The 17,284-nt window shown below is 38.2% G+C and overlaps 1 protein-coding gene across 1 annotated transcript; it reads left to right on the forward strand.

Annotated features, from left to right (window-relative positions):
* Positions 1–921: 921 nt before the first annotated feature.
* Positions 922–17,284, forward strand: LOC139708709 (cyclin-dependent kinase inhibitor 2A-like). The gene is made up of 6 exons (XM_071620644.1): positions 922–972; positions 4,198–4,322; positions 8,448–8,582; positions 12,826–12,937; positions 14,272–14,391; positions 17,183–17,284. The coding sequence occupies exons 1-6, from the start codon at positions 922–924 to the stop codon at positions 17,282–17,284; spliced, it is 645 nt and encodes a 214-aa protein (XP_071476745.1).

Genomic DNA, 17,284 nt, shown 5'->3' on the forward strand with positions numbered 1-17,284 from the left:
AGTGTGCTGCATCCCCCCCCCCCCCCCCCACCCACAATTATCATTTCATCTCCGCATATATGTATTGTACATAGTTTTCAGGCTGAAATTTTCAGTCTTGCGTACCTGGTGGCTCTTGATGCTGATTTTTCTTTTTTTTTTCTTTCTTTCTTCTTTCTTTCTTTTCAGAAATAAAAGAGGAATGATGGCGGAATTGCGTCAAAAGCCGCCAGAACCCATTAGCAAACAGTTTTGTATTTGTAAATAGGAGTTTCTGCAATTTATAAGCATTGCTTCTCAGCAGGTCTCCTATCTTTTCCACCTGATGTAAAAATATGTTTGGTCTCTTATCAGCTATCTGTCATGATTGTCAAATCATTGATTTTTTTTTTTTTTTTTGTCTTCGCCCAATATTACAATTTTGTAATTTGTTATTCTTTGTGGAATTGAACAAATAAATTGAAATTGAAATTGAAATTAAATTGAAAATTGTGAAGCTGGCGCTAACAAAGCAAATTCTTTGATGATTTCACTGGCAAACCAAAGAACCCATATTACATGGAGTGTTTTCGTGAGACAAGCACTCTACACCTATTGTAGTCACTGATATTCGGTTTCACCTCTTTTTCCCCTCATTTCTTCAATTCGTTTTTTTTTTTTTTTTTTTATAGTGGTGCATATCATACATTAAAAGATACGAACCACCATACCCGCACCATTATTTTGCATTGCCAGCTCACGCTGTTCCATGATTACACAGATGGCTCGCTGCTGTCTACCAGGGAGGTGAGAGGAAAACACCTCCCTGTGTCTTCCAGAAGATGTGTACGTAGTGTCAGGGAGGTGAGACAAGTCCTCTCACCTCCCTGGTAGTGTGTAGTTGCTTAATGTACACAGTACAGTACGTACAATGTACGTACACCAACACAATAATCAGCGAAGATGGAAGCGTGCAGTGACCTAGCAACAGCGGCAGCAAGTGGCGACGTAAATGTGAGGATATATTTGTTTTTCGTCAAGTCATTGATTTCAAACCACTATTGTTCACCGAAGCACAACATCCCGACATATTTTTGATATTCTAAGTGTTTCTACCAGGTTTTGTGATATTCTATGACTTATTTACAATTAGACATGCTTTCACTGGAAAGGTCGTCCTGTATGATAGTCCCGTGCCTGTTATTATTTGTTAGTGAGTCTGTTACTTTGGAAGGCCAGCAGTAGCATGCACGCACATTAACTGCGACAGCCGCCACACGCAGTGTGTGCGTGTGGCGGCTGCGCCGTGCTCCCATAAAAGATCTTCATGTTGAACAAACGGGTGCCTTTGCGGCGCTATATTTCCTTAATTTTTCAACAGAAACTACTAGGAATACTTACATGGGTCGATGAAACCTAAATGACTATCATCGGCGACTGTTTGATGCATTTCATTGCTTGTGATGCACAAAATGATGTCTTATAAGCAGCTCACCGATGTTCACAGAATTCACAATCACTTGCACAAGCGCACAGAACTAACATAAGCGAAACTGCGGGGAAGCCGCCAGGACCGCGCCTCGCGGCGCGGTCTCCGGGGCTAGCACGCACATATATGTCTAGTCTATTTGTACTACAATAATGTAGGTGTTACAAAAAAAAACATTTCCCACTTTTGATCTTTAATAGTTCAAAAACTATATATCAGATAACACTGACATTGATATTAGCAATAGCTGAATAGTGTACAATTTTGTTGGAGGTAATTTAGAAATGATGAAATAAATTAGTTTCATTAAATTCATGATTTCTAGGTTTCATATTTTGCTCTGTTTTCAACCCTCTGTACAAAATTTTGATTTTGCACAGGGGTCAATTGGTGTGTATACTATGAGAGTGTGTGGTTAACACCCTGACAATGGTCCTGAACAATGGCCAAGATTGGAATGCTCTATTACGTATTGAATGAGAAATTCCACTATCACAGCTAGTCTCTACTTTATATTCTGAAATCCAGTGCATGCATGTAGTGATGCACATGAAAACATGTGCTTATTTTTTCATGTGCATGCATTTTATCCTTTACCATGAATTCAGACTAGCAGTGCCCAGGGCAATCCATCATGAATTATTATTAAAGCATTCATGTGCCTTGGAGCAAGAGTCCAGTTCAAGCCTTGTCAGCAGAGTTCTGAAAAGGTGGTATTTGTGGTATCCATGTCTATTGTTCAGCTAGGGTCATTGTAAGCGGGCACACTCACATACACATCATTGGTTCTTGTGTGAAGTTCAATTTTGTACAGAGGGTTCAAATTTGATCAAAATCTGGAACTTGATAACTTACAAATTAAAACTGACTCATGCTTTTATATTCAAATAACCTCCAACTAAATTGTACACTTTTCAGCTATTACTCATATTAATGACAGTGTTATCTGATGTATAGTTTCTGAAGTATTAACCCGTTGAGGACGGTTTGATTTTGCTACAACACGCATTTCCCATAGACACCTGCCCGAGTATACTCGGGACTCGTCCTCAACGGGTTAAGGATAAAAAATTCGGAAATGTTTTTTGTAACACCTAGTACATTCATGTAAAAGGCTGAAGCTGTGCCTGTGAGCACATGAATTCTATACTATGCACATATTAATTTTATCATCAAACCTCAGCTCGGCAGGGTGTGGATTGGGCTTTAGTTTAAAGGATATTCAGGAAACTAATAGTCGAGCACATAAAACTACAGTGGAATTCATCTCAAATATCTCCAACTATAAATTCACAACTTTGGAATGATGGCTTGATTTTTTTTTTTTTTGCAACTTTTACTGTCAATATGTTACTGATATAGCTGCTTTCACTCAATCCTCATTTACACTGTAATTTGGCTTTGGTTTCCTTGAACAAAAGAAAATGTATCTGCATCAAGATTCATGCCTGAAGGTGTATTTTCTCGAAACTTAGTGTGTGCGTGTACTACACATGTACTAAATAAAGATTCTCCAGAGAGAGTTTCGGCTCATGAGGTCAAGGTCAAAGGTCAAGTGAAAATATTAACATTTCACTTTTTTCTCCATATCTCACAAATGGTTCAAGGTATCTTCATGGAACTTACTGTAAAACGAGGAATGTTCCCATGCATTTTGATTTCGCGAATATCGCGAGCGCCAAGATTCACGAAATTAAAATGCGCGCGAAAGTTCTTGTCTACACTATATACATTGAATGCCAGTTGCAGTTCGCAAAAATTTCATGCCGCAAAAAAAGCCATCTGCTCCAATTCGCGAAAATTTCATGCCGTGAATATATCATGTTTTACAGTAGTACACTTGTACATATATGCATGTACTGACTGGCAGTGATTATGTAGGGAATTTGGGGGTCATGTTTCAAGGGTCAGGGGTCAAAGGTCAAGGTCAACTCCTGCAATTTCACTATTTCCCTCATATTCATGCAATGCCTGCAGGATTTTTCTTGAAATTGAATACATACAACTGTATGTATTACCAAATAAAGCTTCTCATGGAAGTTTCTTGCCAAAAGGTCAAATGTCAAGTGAAAGTGCTAAATTTCACTTCACTTGACAGTGACTTGAGATATCATTATGAAACTTAGTACATATCTATGCATGTTCTACCTGACAGTGGTTCTCTTGGCAATTTTTAGGTGATAGAGTCAAAGGTCAAGGGTCAAAGCCAGGTTAAAATGCTAAGATTTTACTATTTAATACTGAAATTACACTTTTTCTCCATGCCTTGAAAATTTCTTAATGCATAAACTTATCAAAGGGTCAAAAGTCAAGTAAAAATCCTCAAATCCCCAAATACCTGCACTCTTAAACAATATAGCCATTCTTCCAATTAAACCTAGTTCATGGAAAGTGAACATTCAACACAGTTGTGACAAACTTGTCATTTCATTATTCTGCCAATTATGTGAAACTGTCACCACACATTGCCAAGACATTGGACTATAGACCTATTAGGAGAACAATGCATTATGGCAGAGGCATACCATGGCGACATATCTAGTTTTAGAATACCATGAGAAAGAACTATCAAAAATATATACTGATAGCACTATGCGCTGGTTATCTTCTGGATCCCTGTTCAATCATCGACAGCAAGCCAGTGGATCTAGTGGTTCAGTGAATGAAACACTGGATTAATGTCATTTGTGAGATCTCCGTATTCCTAATACACATGTACAGTATACTTGTGCTTCTGCTTTCCTCTTCAGTTGGTGAAAAGACTTGTGCGAGATGGGGCAGACGTCAACCAGAAGTCGAGAGATGGCTTCACACCACTGTGCAATGCAGCCTTCTGGGGTTACAGCGACATTGCAGAATATCTCCTTAAGCATGGGTGGGTGCGCTCTCACAGCACAACTCCTTCCAAAAGAAACTTACCTTTAACCCCTTTTGTACGTTTCCAGATACTTAACCTTATCTTGCCAAGCTTTGTCATCCCTAGTCAGTAATCCATCTAGCCTTGACCTAGTGGTGAAGTTTAGCTAGCTCACTCAGGTGTAGCCCATGTCCAAGAAAGCCTTAGTGACACATCAAGGGATTAAGTAATCTCATTACTTTATCCCCCCAATCCCTTGATGTGTCACTATAAGGCTTTCCTGGACTTGGGCTTCACCTGAGTGAGCTTGCTTTTGATTCCTCGATTACTAGTTTCCAGACATCTGCACCCACTGGCTAAGAAAGCACTGTATCAAGTGTACTGTTAGGCGAACAAAGCACAATAAGATTAATGCAAGGGGTTAAAACGGTGGGTGTGCAAATATTTAACCCCAATTCAGCATATTGTAAAGAATGGACTGTCAGACTTTCTCAAAGTTGTCAAGTGGGTACAGCAAAATAGTACTGGTGGTCTTGATCAGATGACCATATCATTACATGAGCCTCAATCCATTTTTTTTTTTTTGCGAGGTTTTGTTTTGTTGTTGTTGTGTTTCCTTCTTCTGTAAAGAAGGCACCGAAGTAAATGTGTTTGAGTTCTTAACCTGTCGAGGATGGTTTGATTTTGCTACAACATGCATTTCCCATAGCAATTGCCGGACTATACTCTGGACTCGTCCTCAATGGGTTAACGTATGTCTAATTTTCTTTTTCAATTTGTTTTTTTTTTAGGGCTATTCCACGGTTACTCACGTTACACTTGGAGAAACCTTCACTCATTCCTGGAGCTGTAACTCCCTTATTATAGATATGAACCAAACAACTTTTTAGCACAACAAAGTACACAGTCTGACTATCCTTTGTATAAAAACAAAACTTGAGAAATTTCGAGATGCTCCTGGCAAATCGTTAAAATGTGTCGGTTACTCACGTTACACGATTTGGACATGCATAAAATGAAAAGTCGACAAAAGTGAAAAGTGTCCTCATACCAAGCCTTTATGAAAGTTAATTATATCCATTTCAAGGAAGTACAGTAGGGAGACAAACTTTGTATATAGTATAAAAAATAAGGAATGCATGATTTTTTCTAGGGGTGCAGATAAAGTGGTTACTCACGTTACGGTTACTCACGTTACATTTTGTCCATGTATGGTCCTCAATATAAACATTAAAAAACAATTAATGTGTGTAGCATTTAAGTTTCTTTTTCTGAAATAATGTGTGTAGGATATCAGAGACCAGTTTATGTTTAAAAATAACATTCTGAGAAGGTTTCCTCTTCTCTTTTACTAAGTTTGACAGTATATGCTATTTATGTATTTACTATACTGTATGAGATTTGATGTGGGCTTTGCAAATGGAAAAACTCGAAAACAAATGCATTCAATTTAATTTCTTGCCTCAGCATCAAATAAAAAAGAACAGCAGTAAGTATAAAAAAGACAAACATAATTAAATACTCTTCAGATTGGCTATACAGTACACCCTAGACATAAACCCAAAATCCAAATCAAAATGTTCACATTGAGCTCTCCTTTCTTGATACTTTCCATGTCGTTTAACCTGCATTTTGACTATACTATCCAGCCGATATATGTGTTTGTAAAGTTAAAGTGTCCACAATTATTGTCAATATTGATAGCTGGTGCATCTACAGTTAGTTTTTTTCATTCAACATCTTCTATTTCATGTAAAAGATTACAAGGTTTGGGCCATTTCCAAAACATCCCAACTTGCTCCATTACAGGTACAGTGTACAATATCGCTATACTTTATAGTTATTCTCTTGGCCAACAGCAATGACTTCTCCAGGATACATTCTTCTGTCTTACTCCACTGCATACCAGTCTCCAATGCAAGGGTTCTCTTGTGCCTCCTCTGACTCTGGTTAAGCTTGACTTGCTGCATCCGCAGAAATCAGGAATTTTGAGATCTCCTCAGCTTTTGAAAAATAGATACAAACTGTACGATTCATGCTTGTGATTCCTGGAATGGGCTGTGTGGCTTTACATAAGATACCAATATGAAGAAAATTTCTTGCCTTGCCTTCCCTTCCCTTCATGCCCTTACGTAACTGCAGCAAAAAATGTAGTAGCATCACACACATTAGCTTTTCTGATCCTTACTTTACCCCACGCATTTGATGTTTCACAAATACATGATGTACACCTATCCTGTCCACTGGTCGCTGGCCATGGGATGTGTCTAAAGAGTTCCACTGAATCTGGAGTTTATCTATGCAGTGTGTACAGTGATGCTGTGTACAGTGATGCTGCAATGTTTTTGTTTTTGAATTATGATGGTGGGCCATCTGACCAGAGAAATCCTTTTTCACATGATCTGGTAAGCCATCCAGCACAGTTTCCTTTTCGTGGGCAAGATTGTCTGATGTGTTGACGTGGGAGTGCCGAGACCCAGAATGCCACACTGCCAAGTGCTGCAAAAAGGACTAACCTGCCTTTGATTCCAGTAGGTACTCTACTGGATCTTATCTTGAGCAACACAGGTGTAATTTTTGCTGAAATGAACCTAAATGAGGGCTTTTTTAGGATAATTATTGCTGGTTGTCTGGTTGCATGTCTGGTCCTCATATGCCTGGTGACCTTTGCTATGTTGGAGGAACTGGGGCACCAAACTGCAGTATGATGTAATCCACTAGGTCATTTGTGGTGCTCTCCTCAACAGCTTTCATCCATCGGTTGTCTTCTGTGCACAGATTTCCAAATGTACTGCTGGGTACCAGCACTGTCAGAGTTCATGATTCTTATGAATCTCCACCATCCTTGCACAAATGGCACTCATTCATCCAGCATGCTCACTTTGATACGTGTAGGTTCAATACGTACATGTACACAAGAATCCCCAGATCTCTGGGAGCTCATGCAGAATGGGACATGTTGATGATACTTTGTGAAGAGCACTAATTTCCAATATGAAGTTCTCTTGATATTTACATATTTTAAAAACAAACATTGTGGGGAAGCTTGTTTGAAAGTTGGACATGATCGAGACAAAGTTCAGTAAATTTTACTTATACTTTCCCACTTTAACATCTGGGAACACCTAGCTTGTAGAAAAGAGCATGTGTTTCGAAAATTGACAATGCCATGTACCAAGCTTATATTTATTTATCTATTTGTTTATTTTTGATTAGGAAAGAGTCACATCAGAGAGGGGTACCCTCATTTCACTTTTAATTAACCAAAAATAACGTCAAAACTTACCACGTGACTTTAAGAATTTGCCATCCCATAGTAAATGTTACCTAAATTCATAATTTTTGCTGGTTACTCACGTTACAAAATGCTTACTCACGTTACAAGGTTACTCACGTTACAGTTTTTCTTCATCATTTTTATAAAGATAAGTATTTTGTTGTGATTTTGATAGTCATCATCTTGTCAAAGATTGTTTGAAGGAAGAGAATTTCAAATCCCACCAATTCAATGTGAAGAATTTTTCTCTCAGAAAACAAAGTCAGTTTTTTTGGTTACTCACGTTACATCGCCTAACTGGGTTACAATGTTTATTTTTGAACGAGTTCTACAAATTTACTTGAAAAGCTGTTACGTATTTTAGGTAATTTGAATCTTCTAAAATTAAGAAATGAATAAACTGGTATGATGTTGCAATAATGAAATGGTAATATGCCATATTCCATTTTCACTATTTTTCTTGTATTTTGGTACAGAATGGAAGTCACAACTTTCAACTATTTTTTCCCAAAGTAAACATGTGAAAATTAACTTTTTATTTTTGGTTCCTGAAAATATCATGTATGAAGGACTAAAAATGAAAATATCACAGAAAAATACTGAATTTGAATTTTTAAGCTCATGTCCACCAACCTGTGGAATAGCCCTTAACTTTAAGCCTTTGCATCAATAGATGTAAATTGTGTGAGTAGTAATGTCCTTTTACAGTCTGTCTGAATCATGCAGAAATTTGTAAATTTGTGGTTATGAGAGGCAAAATTAGTACAAGAACTCTGTTATATGTGACGTTTATGGTAAACAACATGCCAATTTTAAAAGCCCTTTTTTATTCATGTATTTGTTTTGATATCCTTCATCTTCTGCAGAGCGGACGTGAATCTGAGTAATGGCGGAACCCTGTGGACCCCATGCCACTGTGCAGCTTTCCAAGGCCATGGAAAAGTACTGATGAAGCTCCTGGAGGCCAAGCCTAATTTAACACTCAAGGACAACAAAGGACGGTAAGATGATGTTCTAAAAACATTCTGTTGCGTGTCAATCAGCAGACAGCAAGAGATGATATAACACATACACAGAATATATACTATCTGAGCTTCATGTCCACTTGTCTGCTAAACTTTCTGTCACTTTTGTCCACCCACAAATTTATGCTTCATTTTTGTAACTCAGAGACTGGTCAAAATTTCAATTAATCATGGAAGAATCAGCTGTCTTATACTCTTTGTATTTTGTGATGTCATGAAACATTTCATAGAGCGTTTCGTTTTTTGTTTTTTCACAAGATTTTTTAACTGTGTGCATAATACAGATACTCTATGATTATGGACAGCGCATGTAGCCTTTTTCTTCTTCTTTTTTTCTAATGGATGTAGATGATGTATAAAAAGGCTGCCTAATGTTATCAATTATGAAGAATGTGTGCAGCCTGCCAAGAAGAACGTGACATTACTAATTATAGCTTGGACAGCTGCTGTATCCCTTTACTGCAACTGTTCAGGGGAGCTTCTTTCTATCAAGATAATTTAGTTCAGTCAAAGATCATGGGAATATCATTACAAGTGAAAGTCACAGTCAGCTCAACAGTGTCAATATCAACATCTGTATGAAGTAACAAGGTATTCCCAAACCATCAGAAAACTGTATATAAAACACACACATACACACCTCACACACTTTTTTTTCCCCCAATAATCTTTGTTTATTGACATTCAGGTCAATACTCTTATAATATTATGAGTTGGTGGTGCTGTACAAACTGAAAAAATCACACATTTTTATGCAAATAACAACAGTGTTATACCCAGGAGGTACTACCTGTCTTGCATAAATACAGGTAATACTTTCATAGAAATTGAAATCAACTTAATATTTCAACACCTGGCATTCCAGTCATCAAAAATTTGTCATTGAAAAGAAAGAGAGAGAGAAAAAAACAACAACACCTAAACACAATTGTACAGTGAAACAGAATATCATCATCGAAACAGAAAGTTATCGTCTTGTAAATTGCCCAAAGAAATCCACTCTCCCTGCAGCTCTTCGCAGCTGCCCCTCCAGACCCTGTAATCTTTTTTTTTTTCAGTTCCCATCCCCCCTCTTCCCCTCCCCCTGCACCTGTCGACCTCCCCCTTCCGCTTTCTATACACAAACATCCAACACACACACACATACCCACACACACACGAGCACATCTTGTACATACATTATCAAAACACACGTACTCGTATCACACAAAACACACACCCACATACACTACACGCAGAAAAAAAGAAAGAAACGCACACATGCGCGCGCGCAAATGCATCTTTATGACATAAACTGGGGTGGTATTCTGAGGTCGTAATTAAGTCTGTAATTAACTTCGTGATTAAGTCGTGAAGTTAATAGGCCCTTAATCATGGGCAAAATCGGTATTCTGAGGACGTAATTAAGGTATGATTAAGTCCCCTGTAATTATCTTAGGTCCCTCCCATCTAATTGTTATTCCATCCAATCAGACGCGTTGTTAGAAGCCAAAATGATGACTATACGCGCAAATATGCCCTCAATGCGCGCTCCTCCACGCCCCCTGTAATTACAACCCAAGAGCTCCGTGCGCACACTCCGGTATTTGATTACAACCCCTCACCTACGCACGCGAAGATCTCAACCTCTTTGCTCACATAAAATGACAAAATTCCTCGAAGATCGGCTTTATTTCTTTTTTTCTCTGAATTCTATGGATACCATGATAACAAGATTCAACCGCTCCTCGGTTACCGAAGACGGTAAGCATCGTTGTGGCCGAGAAAACGCGATGTAATGCTTGATATCGGAGTAGTTAATGACACTCTTTGGTATCATTAAGTTTTTCATTAACTTTCATACTTAATTACACCCTCAGAATACCGATTCGTAATTAACTCTGTGATTAAGTCCTCTCAGAGGTGCGCGCGCATTGATACGCGCAAACGCGTAGGTCCTTCCCGCCAAAACGCTTGTTGCTATGGTAGTTAATATAACCCCTACTTAATCATGCTCTCAGAATACCAATTCGGTAATTAAGTGCTAATCAGACACTTAATAAGCTCTCAGAATACGGCCCCTGGTATTCTGCTTCTGCCCACACATTAGCCTACCACAAAGAGTGCAAAATTATGGAGATAGGCTTGTTGAAGAGGAGTGCATTGGAAAATGTAGGGAAAACAGAAAGGAGAAAATACGAGAAAAGAAGAGAATAAGGTAGAAAAAGAGATTGAAAGAAAGAGAGAGAAAATGAAAGGAAAGAGAGGGAGAGACAATTCCTCTCTATTAAAACGGAAGACAAATCAAACACCAAAATTCATTTTATGAATCACATCATATGATTCCTTGTAGTGGATTATGTAAAACTTCCCACTTTTGTAAATGCATTAATTATGTAACTTCCCAGCCCTTGTCGCTACACATACACACACACATACATACAGGCAATGAGTATGTAAAATGCAAATTGGGAGTTGCATTTACCAAACCGTGCACTCGTGTACCCATGGAATTAGGAACTTCCTTAAATAGTGTACTTACAATTTTTGTATGTTGTGTGTATGTACAAAATGTATATCATCATTGAGGCAGTAGGCCTATGGTGTTCTGACATCATAAATGCAGCAGAGATATTCAAAACTGGTGGGTTTGTGTGCAGTTTCAGTACATAATCATGTAGCTATGTTGTAGTACCTCCATGGTACCATCACTGGTAACAGTAATGCATAGGTCTACAAACAATCGGCTTTATGAGGAAGTGTTAAAATTGGGGAAAGTTTCAGTTATTACACCGAGACATGGTGTGGTTATGACACATCCGTCATACTCCATCACTTAAATTCCCACAAGGCTCAACAGGCACATCGCACTCTGAAAGTGACCTCACACCCCAGTTGCACTTTTCCTTTTACGTCAGCAGAGAAAACATAACATAACAGAACAGAACAAAACAGAACAGAACAGAACAAAACAAAACAAAACAAAACAAAACAAAACAAAACAAAACAAAACAAAACAAAACAAAACAAAGTGATGCATAACATGACAGAGAGATACAAAATATCCAAAATAAGAGTACCAATGCATCAGTGAGAGCATGCTAAGATTGTGGCTACAATAATGAAATGTACAATGGCCAAAAACTGAAGATTGACCAATAAGAAACCTTTGCCTGTTCCATAGTATTTGTAGTTATTAGTTGTCAGGTTTTCTTTTCTTTTTATATTAATAGCAATGTGGAAGTAAGATGAGGGAAGTTGGTTATGAGACCAAAATTCATAGCAAATTCTGAAAATTAAGTTACCCTCATTTTCCGTGTCCCATAACTCTTTACACCTTTGTAGCTGTGTTAGTAGCTCAAGTGCTTGTTACATTGTCTGCAATATTTGAATCTTAAGTTTGCTTCTCCACCCAGACCAATGATAGAAGATTTAGTGTGAATTTTGCTTACTTTGCTTTAACTTACCATAAAGTTTGAAAATGCCATGCTCTGTAATGATTATTCTCCTCCCCATCTTTGCCATAAAGTTTCTGACAAACGCTGTGTCACCAGCACAAGGTCAATCTTTTTGAGAGGTTTTTATTTTTATCTTTATTTATTATTATTATTCTTCTTCTTCTTCTTATTTTTTTTTTTTGGGGGGGGGGGGGGGTTGGGGTGGATAGACAATAGCTTGATATCTGCTGGTATACTTGAGTCATTCATTGGGATGTCAAGGTTCATTTGAATCAATCAAATACACAATAGTGCATGAACACGCCCACTTAGAACACAATGGAGGGCTATAATAATGTTGTACCGTGGTGGTGTGATATTCTATTATGCTTCAAGGCTGTTTGTGACAGTGTTCATAGGCAGCTTGCTATTTACATACAGTATACCTTTATATCCACATAATTCTTATGTAACTAAAGACTTCCTTTGTGCATAACCTAAAATTAATCGCAAAAAGTGCTTTTAAATCTGTCTTGATAGGGACACAACCCAGTGAAGCTGTATTTATTGAATACCTTGTCATACCCCAATTGTGTGAAAGCCTTTGTTAGTTTATTAGCGTTTGTTCTAGAAACTCTTTGTTTAAATGGGACAGTATTAGTTGGGATTAATCTCCTTGTGTACATCTTGTTTGTGATGAGTTTGCGGAATGAGGCTGCCGAACAGTCATCCCTGTTGTTAGATCTCAGTTAGAGCTTCTGGGAAGTAATCAAGTTGCAATGACTGAATGACTAATTTCACAGGACGTCATCAGACTTTGCGTCTGCCCTGGAAGCAATATGGCCGTTCTTTGCCACCGAGGGGTGCAAGAGGACACCAAAGGCAGAGCTCGTCCGACTGGATATTGTTAAAAAGGTATGCTGCCTAAAACACATGTGATGGTGTGTTAAGGGCTCATGCAGGCTATGACATGTTGTAGATAGTGAATTCTGACCAATGGCAATCTTTGCTGTGCCCTTTCTTTAGAAAAAAAGACCCTATCCTAAACAGACCAGTTGCAAGACTTCATTACTTGTACAGCCAGACCATTAAGATACAGCCAACTAATGCTTACAGTATCTGATTTGTTGAATTCACAGAATATCTCATCCAACCATTAATGGGCATACTGATGTAATGCTGATTTGATATTGCAAGGATACAATTGTATATAAAGTCATCCATGCTTGAGGAAGTGTGGCAGTATCAATTCTGTTTTTCCTTGTATGAGAAAAATAACTTTGGACTAATTACAGTACTGTACATTGTTTCTTTTTTCTTTCTTTTTTTCTCCTTAGTAGTATTCAGTTCATAGTTACTAGCATTGTTTTGTTTGCAGTGAAAGTTAGATTTCGTTTGTTAATATGCTGAGAGCCATGCTATTTGTTCAAATGTTATGAATTTTGAAGTTTCAGTGCCACCATTACTGGTTGAGAAGACTAATACAGCTTGTGATGTCACAATATGTGTAGAACGATATAAAGAAAATGTAAAGAAAATTCGACATATTTTCACTTTTCTTGCCTAATAAAAGAGCATTTGGCTTCCCTCTTTCAGAAGGCAGGGAGAATCATTTACCTTTAACATATGCCAGTGACAAGTCGAGGGAATGTGTACTGTATACGCCAAATATTTCGCGAGGTTTTTATTTTCGCGAATTTCGCGAGTCAGGTGCTATTCGTGAAATTAAAAACACGCGAAAATATTGACTCTGATCCTGATGGGAATGTGGCATACGCGTGAACACTTCTCCGTTCAGTACAGGACTCCATCATGATTGCGAATTTAAACACTCGTGAAATTGTCGGGAATTCCCGATTCACGAAAATTTAGACTCGCGAAATATATGGCGTATACAGTACTTTAAAAAAAAAAAAATTACATTTTGTGATATTCTCTTTATATTTTCCTTATACCATTCTATGCATGTGACATCATAAACTGTAGTAGTCTTCTCATCTAGAAGTGACTGCGTAGAAACTTCAAAAATTCATAACTTTTGAATGGATTGTCTGACTTTCCTCCAACTTTCACTGATGTGTTTTATTAAAATTGCTGCTGTCACTCAATTCACATGTATATGAAGGTGAACTTGTCCTTTAAGGAAAAATTGCCATTCTTCAAGTTAATTTCTGGAGGTTAAACATACCTAATTTTTGCCTTCCTGTCTCATTATACTCTCATCCCATTTGGACTTGATTCCCTTACAGGTGAAAGACTATGATCCAACTATACCTCGCTCAGACTATGCACATTTTTCCAGACCCGGCTCAGCATATGTGATTAAATCACAGCCAATGAGAGGAGGCTCCGACTTGGATTATAAACGGGTGAGTTAGTATGCTAAAGCCATTAATGATGGCCCATTACAGTATCCCACAAAATGACAGGTGCGTCGTATTAACCCGTTCCATACGGGAACCTGGTGGCCTGTGTATTAAGTCCATGGGAATTCCAGAATTTAGTTTGGAACGGGTTAAAACATACAGGATGTAAGTAGTAGCAGTAATATCAATGATTACTGTGGTGATGATGATGATGATGATAATAATAATAATCATCATCATCATAATAATAATAACCAGAAAAGCACTCTGAGAGCACAGACCTCCGCCAAGCAGCTACTGTACGAGCTGAAATTTTTGCGTACAGATATTTTCACGAGTTGCTACTTCGAGGACATTTTCGTGTGTTGTTAATTTCGCGGTTGCAAGGGTCTAACTGAACTAGTTATTCCCGCGTTGTTATTTTGTGTGTTGTTATTTTCGCGGTTCAAAGGCGATTCGCGAAAATAAAACCACCGCGAAAATTTCAGCTCATACAGTACTTTCCACCGATGATCTTGCTCTTCCCAAAGAGATTTTTCTCCTCTCCACCACTGGGGAAAAGCTCTTTGGGCTCTTCCATAGAGATCAGTGATTTCCACACCCATAGGTATATACATGCTGAAAATCGCCCGATTTCCCAAAGCCTTTGTTGCGTCATAAATCCTCAGCTGCACGGGGCACCTTGCCCACCTGCAGAATAGAAACTGGAGCACGCACTTTAGTGAGCGTTTAAAAACCTAAAAAATACGCAACTTGAACTCCCAAGTTCATTGACCGTACCTGTCAAGATATCAAAAATCCTTCATAAATTCCCCCAAAATTCTAGGATCACTACCAAAATTTAATTGTTTGTTACTTGTGTCATTCTCAACCTTTCATGTAAGTTTCATCCAAATCCGTTAACTACTTTTTGAGTTATTTTGCATAGGGACAAACAAACAAACACACAAACCAATGGTAACGAAAACATAACCTCCTCCCTTGGTGGAGGTAATAAAAGTGATAGTAGTAGTACAGTCCTGTAGTAGTAATACTAATAATCATCATCATAATCATCATCATCATCATCATCATCATCATCATCATCATCATCGGTGTAATGTGAATATTTATGATAACAATGGTAACACTGGTGATAGCAGTAAGTATTCTAATAATGATGGTACATGTAGTAATAATGATAAGAAGATATACAGGGTGGCCCAAAAAGAACGGAACGCCTAAGATCTTTAATTTCAGCAATATCGTTGCAAATATGTCATCATGTTGCGTACTATTGGAAAGGCCATTCTTTTTCCAATAGAATGACACCAAGCTCTTTAATTTCAGTTAATGCGTTACGATGTTAGGCCCATTTTTGTCAACCCTTGCAATTTTCAAAATGTGATCATTTTGCACTCTCAGAGATACAGAAACCAGTGAGAATTCGGCTTACCGTAGAAACAGTAGCGTTCGCAATGTGCGGAATGTGGGGCGGACAGTGTTATTGTCGTCAGGTCGTCTCATTCACAATGGTAACAGACAATGACAGCCACATTCCACACATTGCGAACGTTACTGCTTCTACGGCAAGCCGAATTCTCGCTGATTTCGGTGTCTCTGAGAGTGCAAAATGATCACATTTTGAAAATTGCAAGGGTTGACAAAAATGGTCCTAACACCATGATGCATTAACCAAAATTAAAGAACTTGGTGTCATTCTTTTGGAAAAAGAATGGCCTTTGCAATAGTATACAAAATAATGACATATTAGGAACAATATTGCTAAAATTAAAAATCTTAGGCGTTCCGTTCTTTTTGGGCCACCCTGTATAACAAAAGTAATGATAGGAATAGTGGTAGAAGTAGCAGCAGTAGCAGCAGCATGTAGTAGTAATGGTCATTGTGGGTAAGCTGTCATACCGAAATTGTGAGCTCTCAGCATAATTCTTTAACTTGAGACCTTCTGTGTAGCAGCCAAGATCCTTGTCCACTAGAATTAAGTACTCCCAGCGTTTATTGCTATCTCATAGACATTAAACAAAATCCTTAAAGATTGCATTTCTTGTTTTCATTGGCAACCATGGAGAATAGATCTTGATTCGTTTCTGTCAAAGTCAACTTTTAAGTACTGAATGAATCCACAATACAACTTGTATGGTGACATCAATGGAATGTGGTATAGAAATCTAAGGTTTGAATCCCTGCAGCAACCCAACCATCTAACAAATAAACAAACAAACAAACAAACAAATGTGGGACTGAAAGCCAGACAAAAGATGAAATTAAATATTTCTTGTGTGACTTGTTTTTCTCCAATATTGTATGTATATTAACCTTCCTTGTAATTTCAGATTATACATAGATAATTTTCTTAATTTTTTAATTGAATTGATGTCACACTTTTATACCTACCTTTGCAGAGACTCCAACCCAAAGCACCTTCTGATCTGGAGATTCTCCCGCCTGAAACCCTAGCAAACGTGAGACTCCAAGTTGATGTGTGCGAAGCGCGAAGTTCCTAGGGTTCTAGATACTCTCTGGTGCTTTCTAAGGCTTATTTTGTCAACATACAATAGCAATAAGTAAGAAATCCTTTCCAACGGGAGACACAGAGCCTGGGCGGGAGAAGTCAACTCTCAAGCGGGAGAACGGGAGATTTTGCAAAAATGGGTTTTCGGCGGGAGATCTCCCGTCGAAAACGGGAGAGTTGAAGTCTCTGCCTTTGTTACTTATACTCAAGCAGGTCACGTTGCTGTATACATGCCATGCTTAATTTTTCGTGCTTGACATTTTGTGATTATTCCGCTGACAGAAACTGGCGGAGAGTGGAGACGTTCTTTCCATCGAGGAGGAAGGATCACAGGATTCGTCTAGCAACTCATCCAATCCTTCCTTCAACATCTGGCGGAGATGA

This window comes from Diadema antillarum, unplaced genomic scaffold, assembly GCF_040938485.1.
Source record: "Diadema antillarum isolate AM-2024a unplaced genomic scaffold, OU_Dant_1.0 scf00000037, whole genome shotgun sequence".
NCBI lineage: Eukaryota > Metazoa > Echinodermata > Echinoidea > Diadematoida > Diadematidae > Diadema > Diadema antillarum.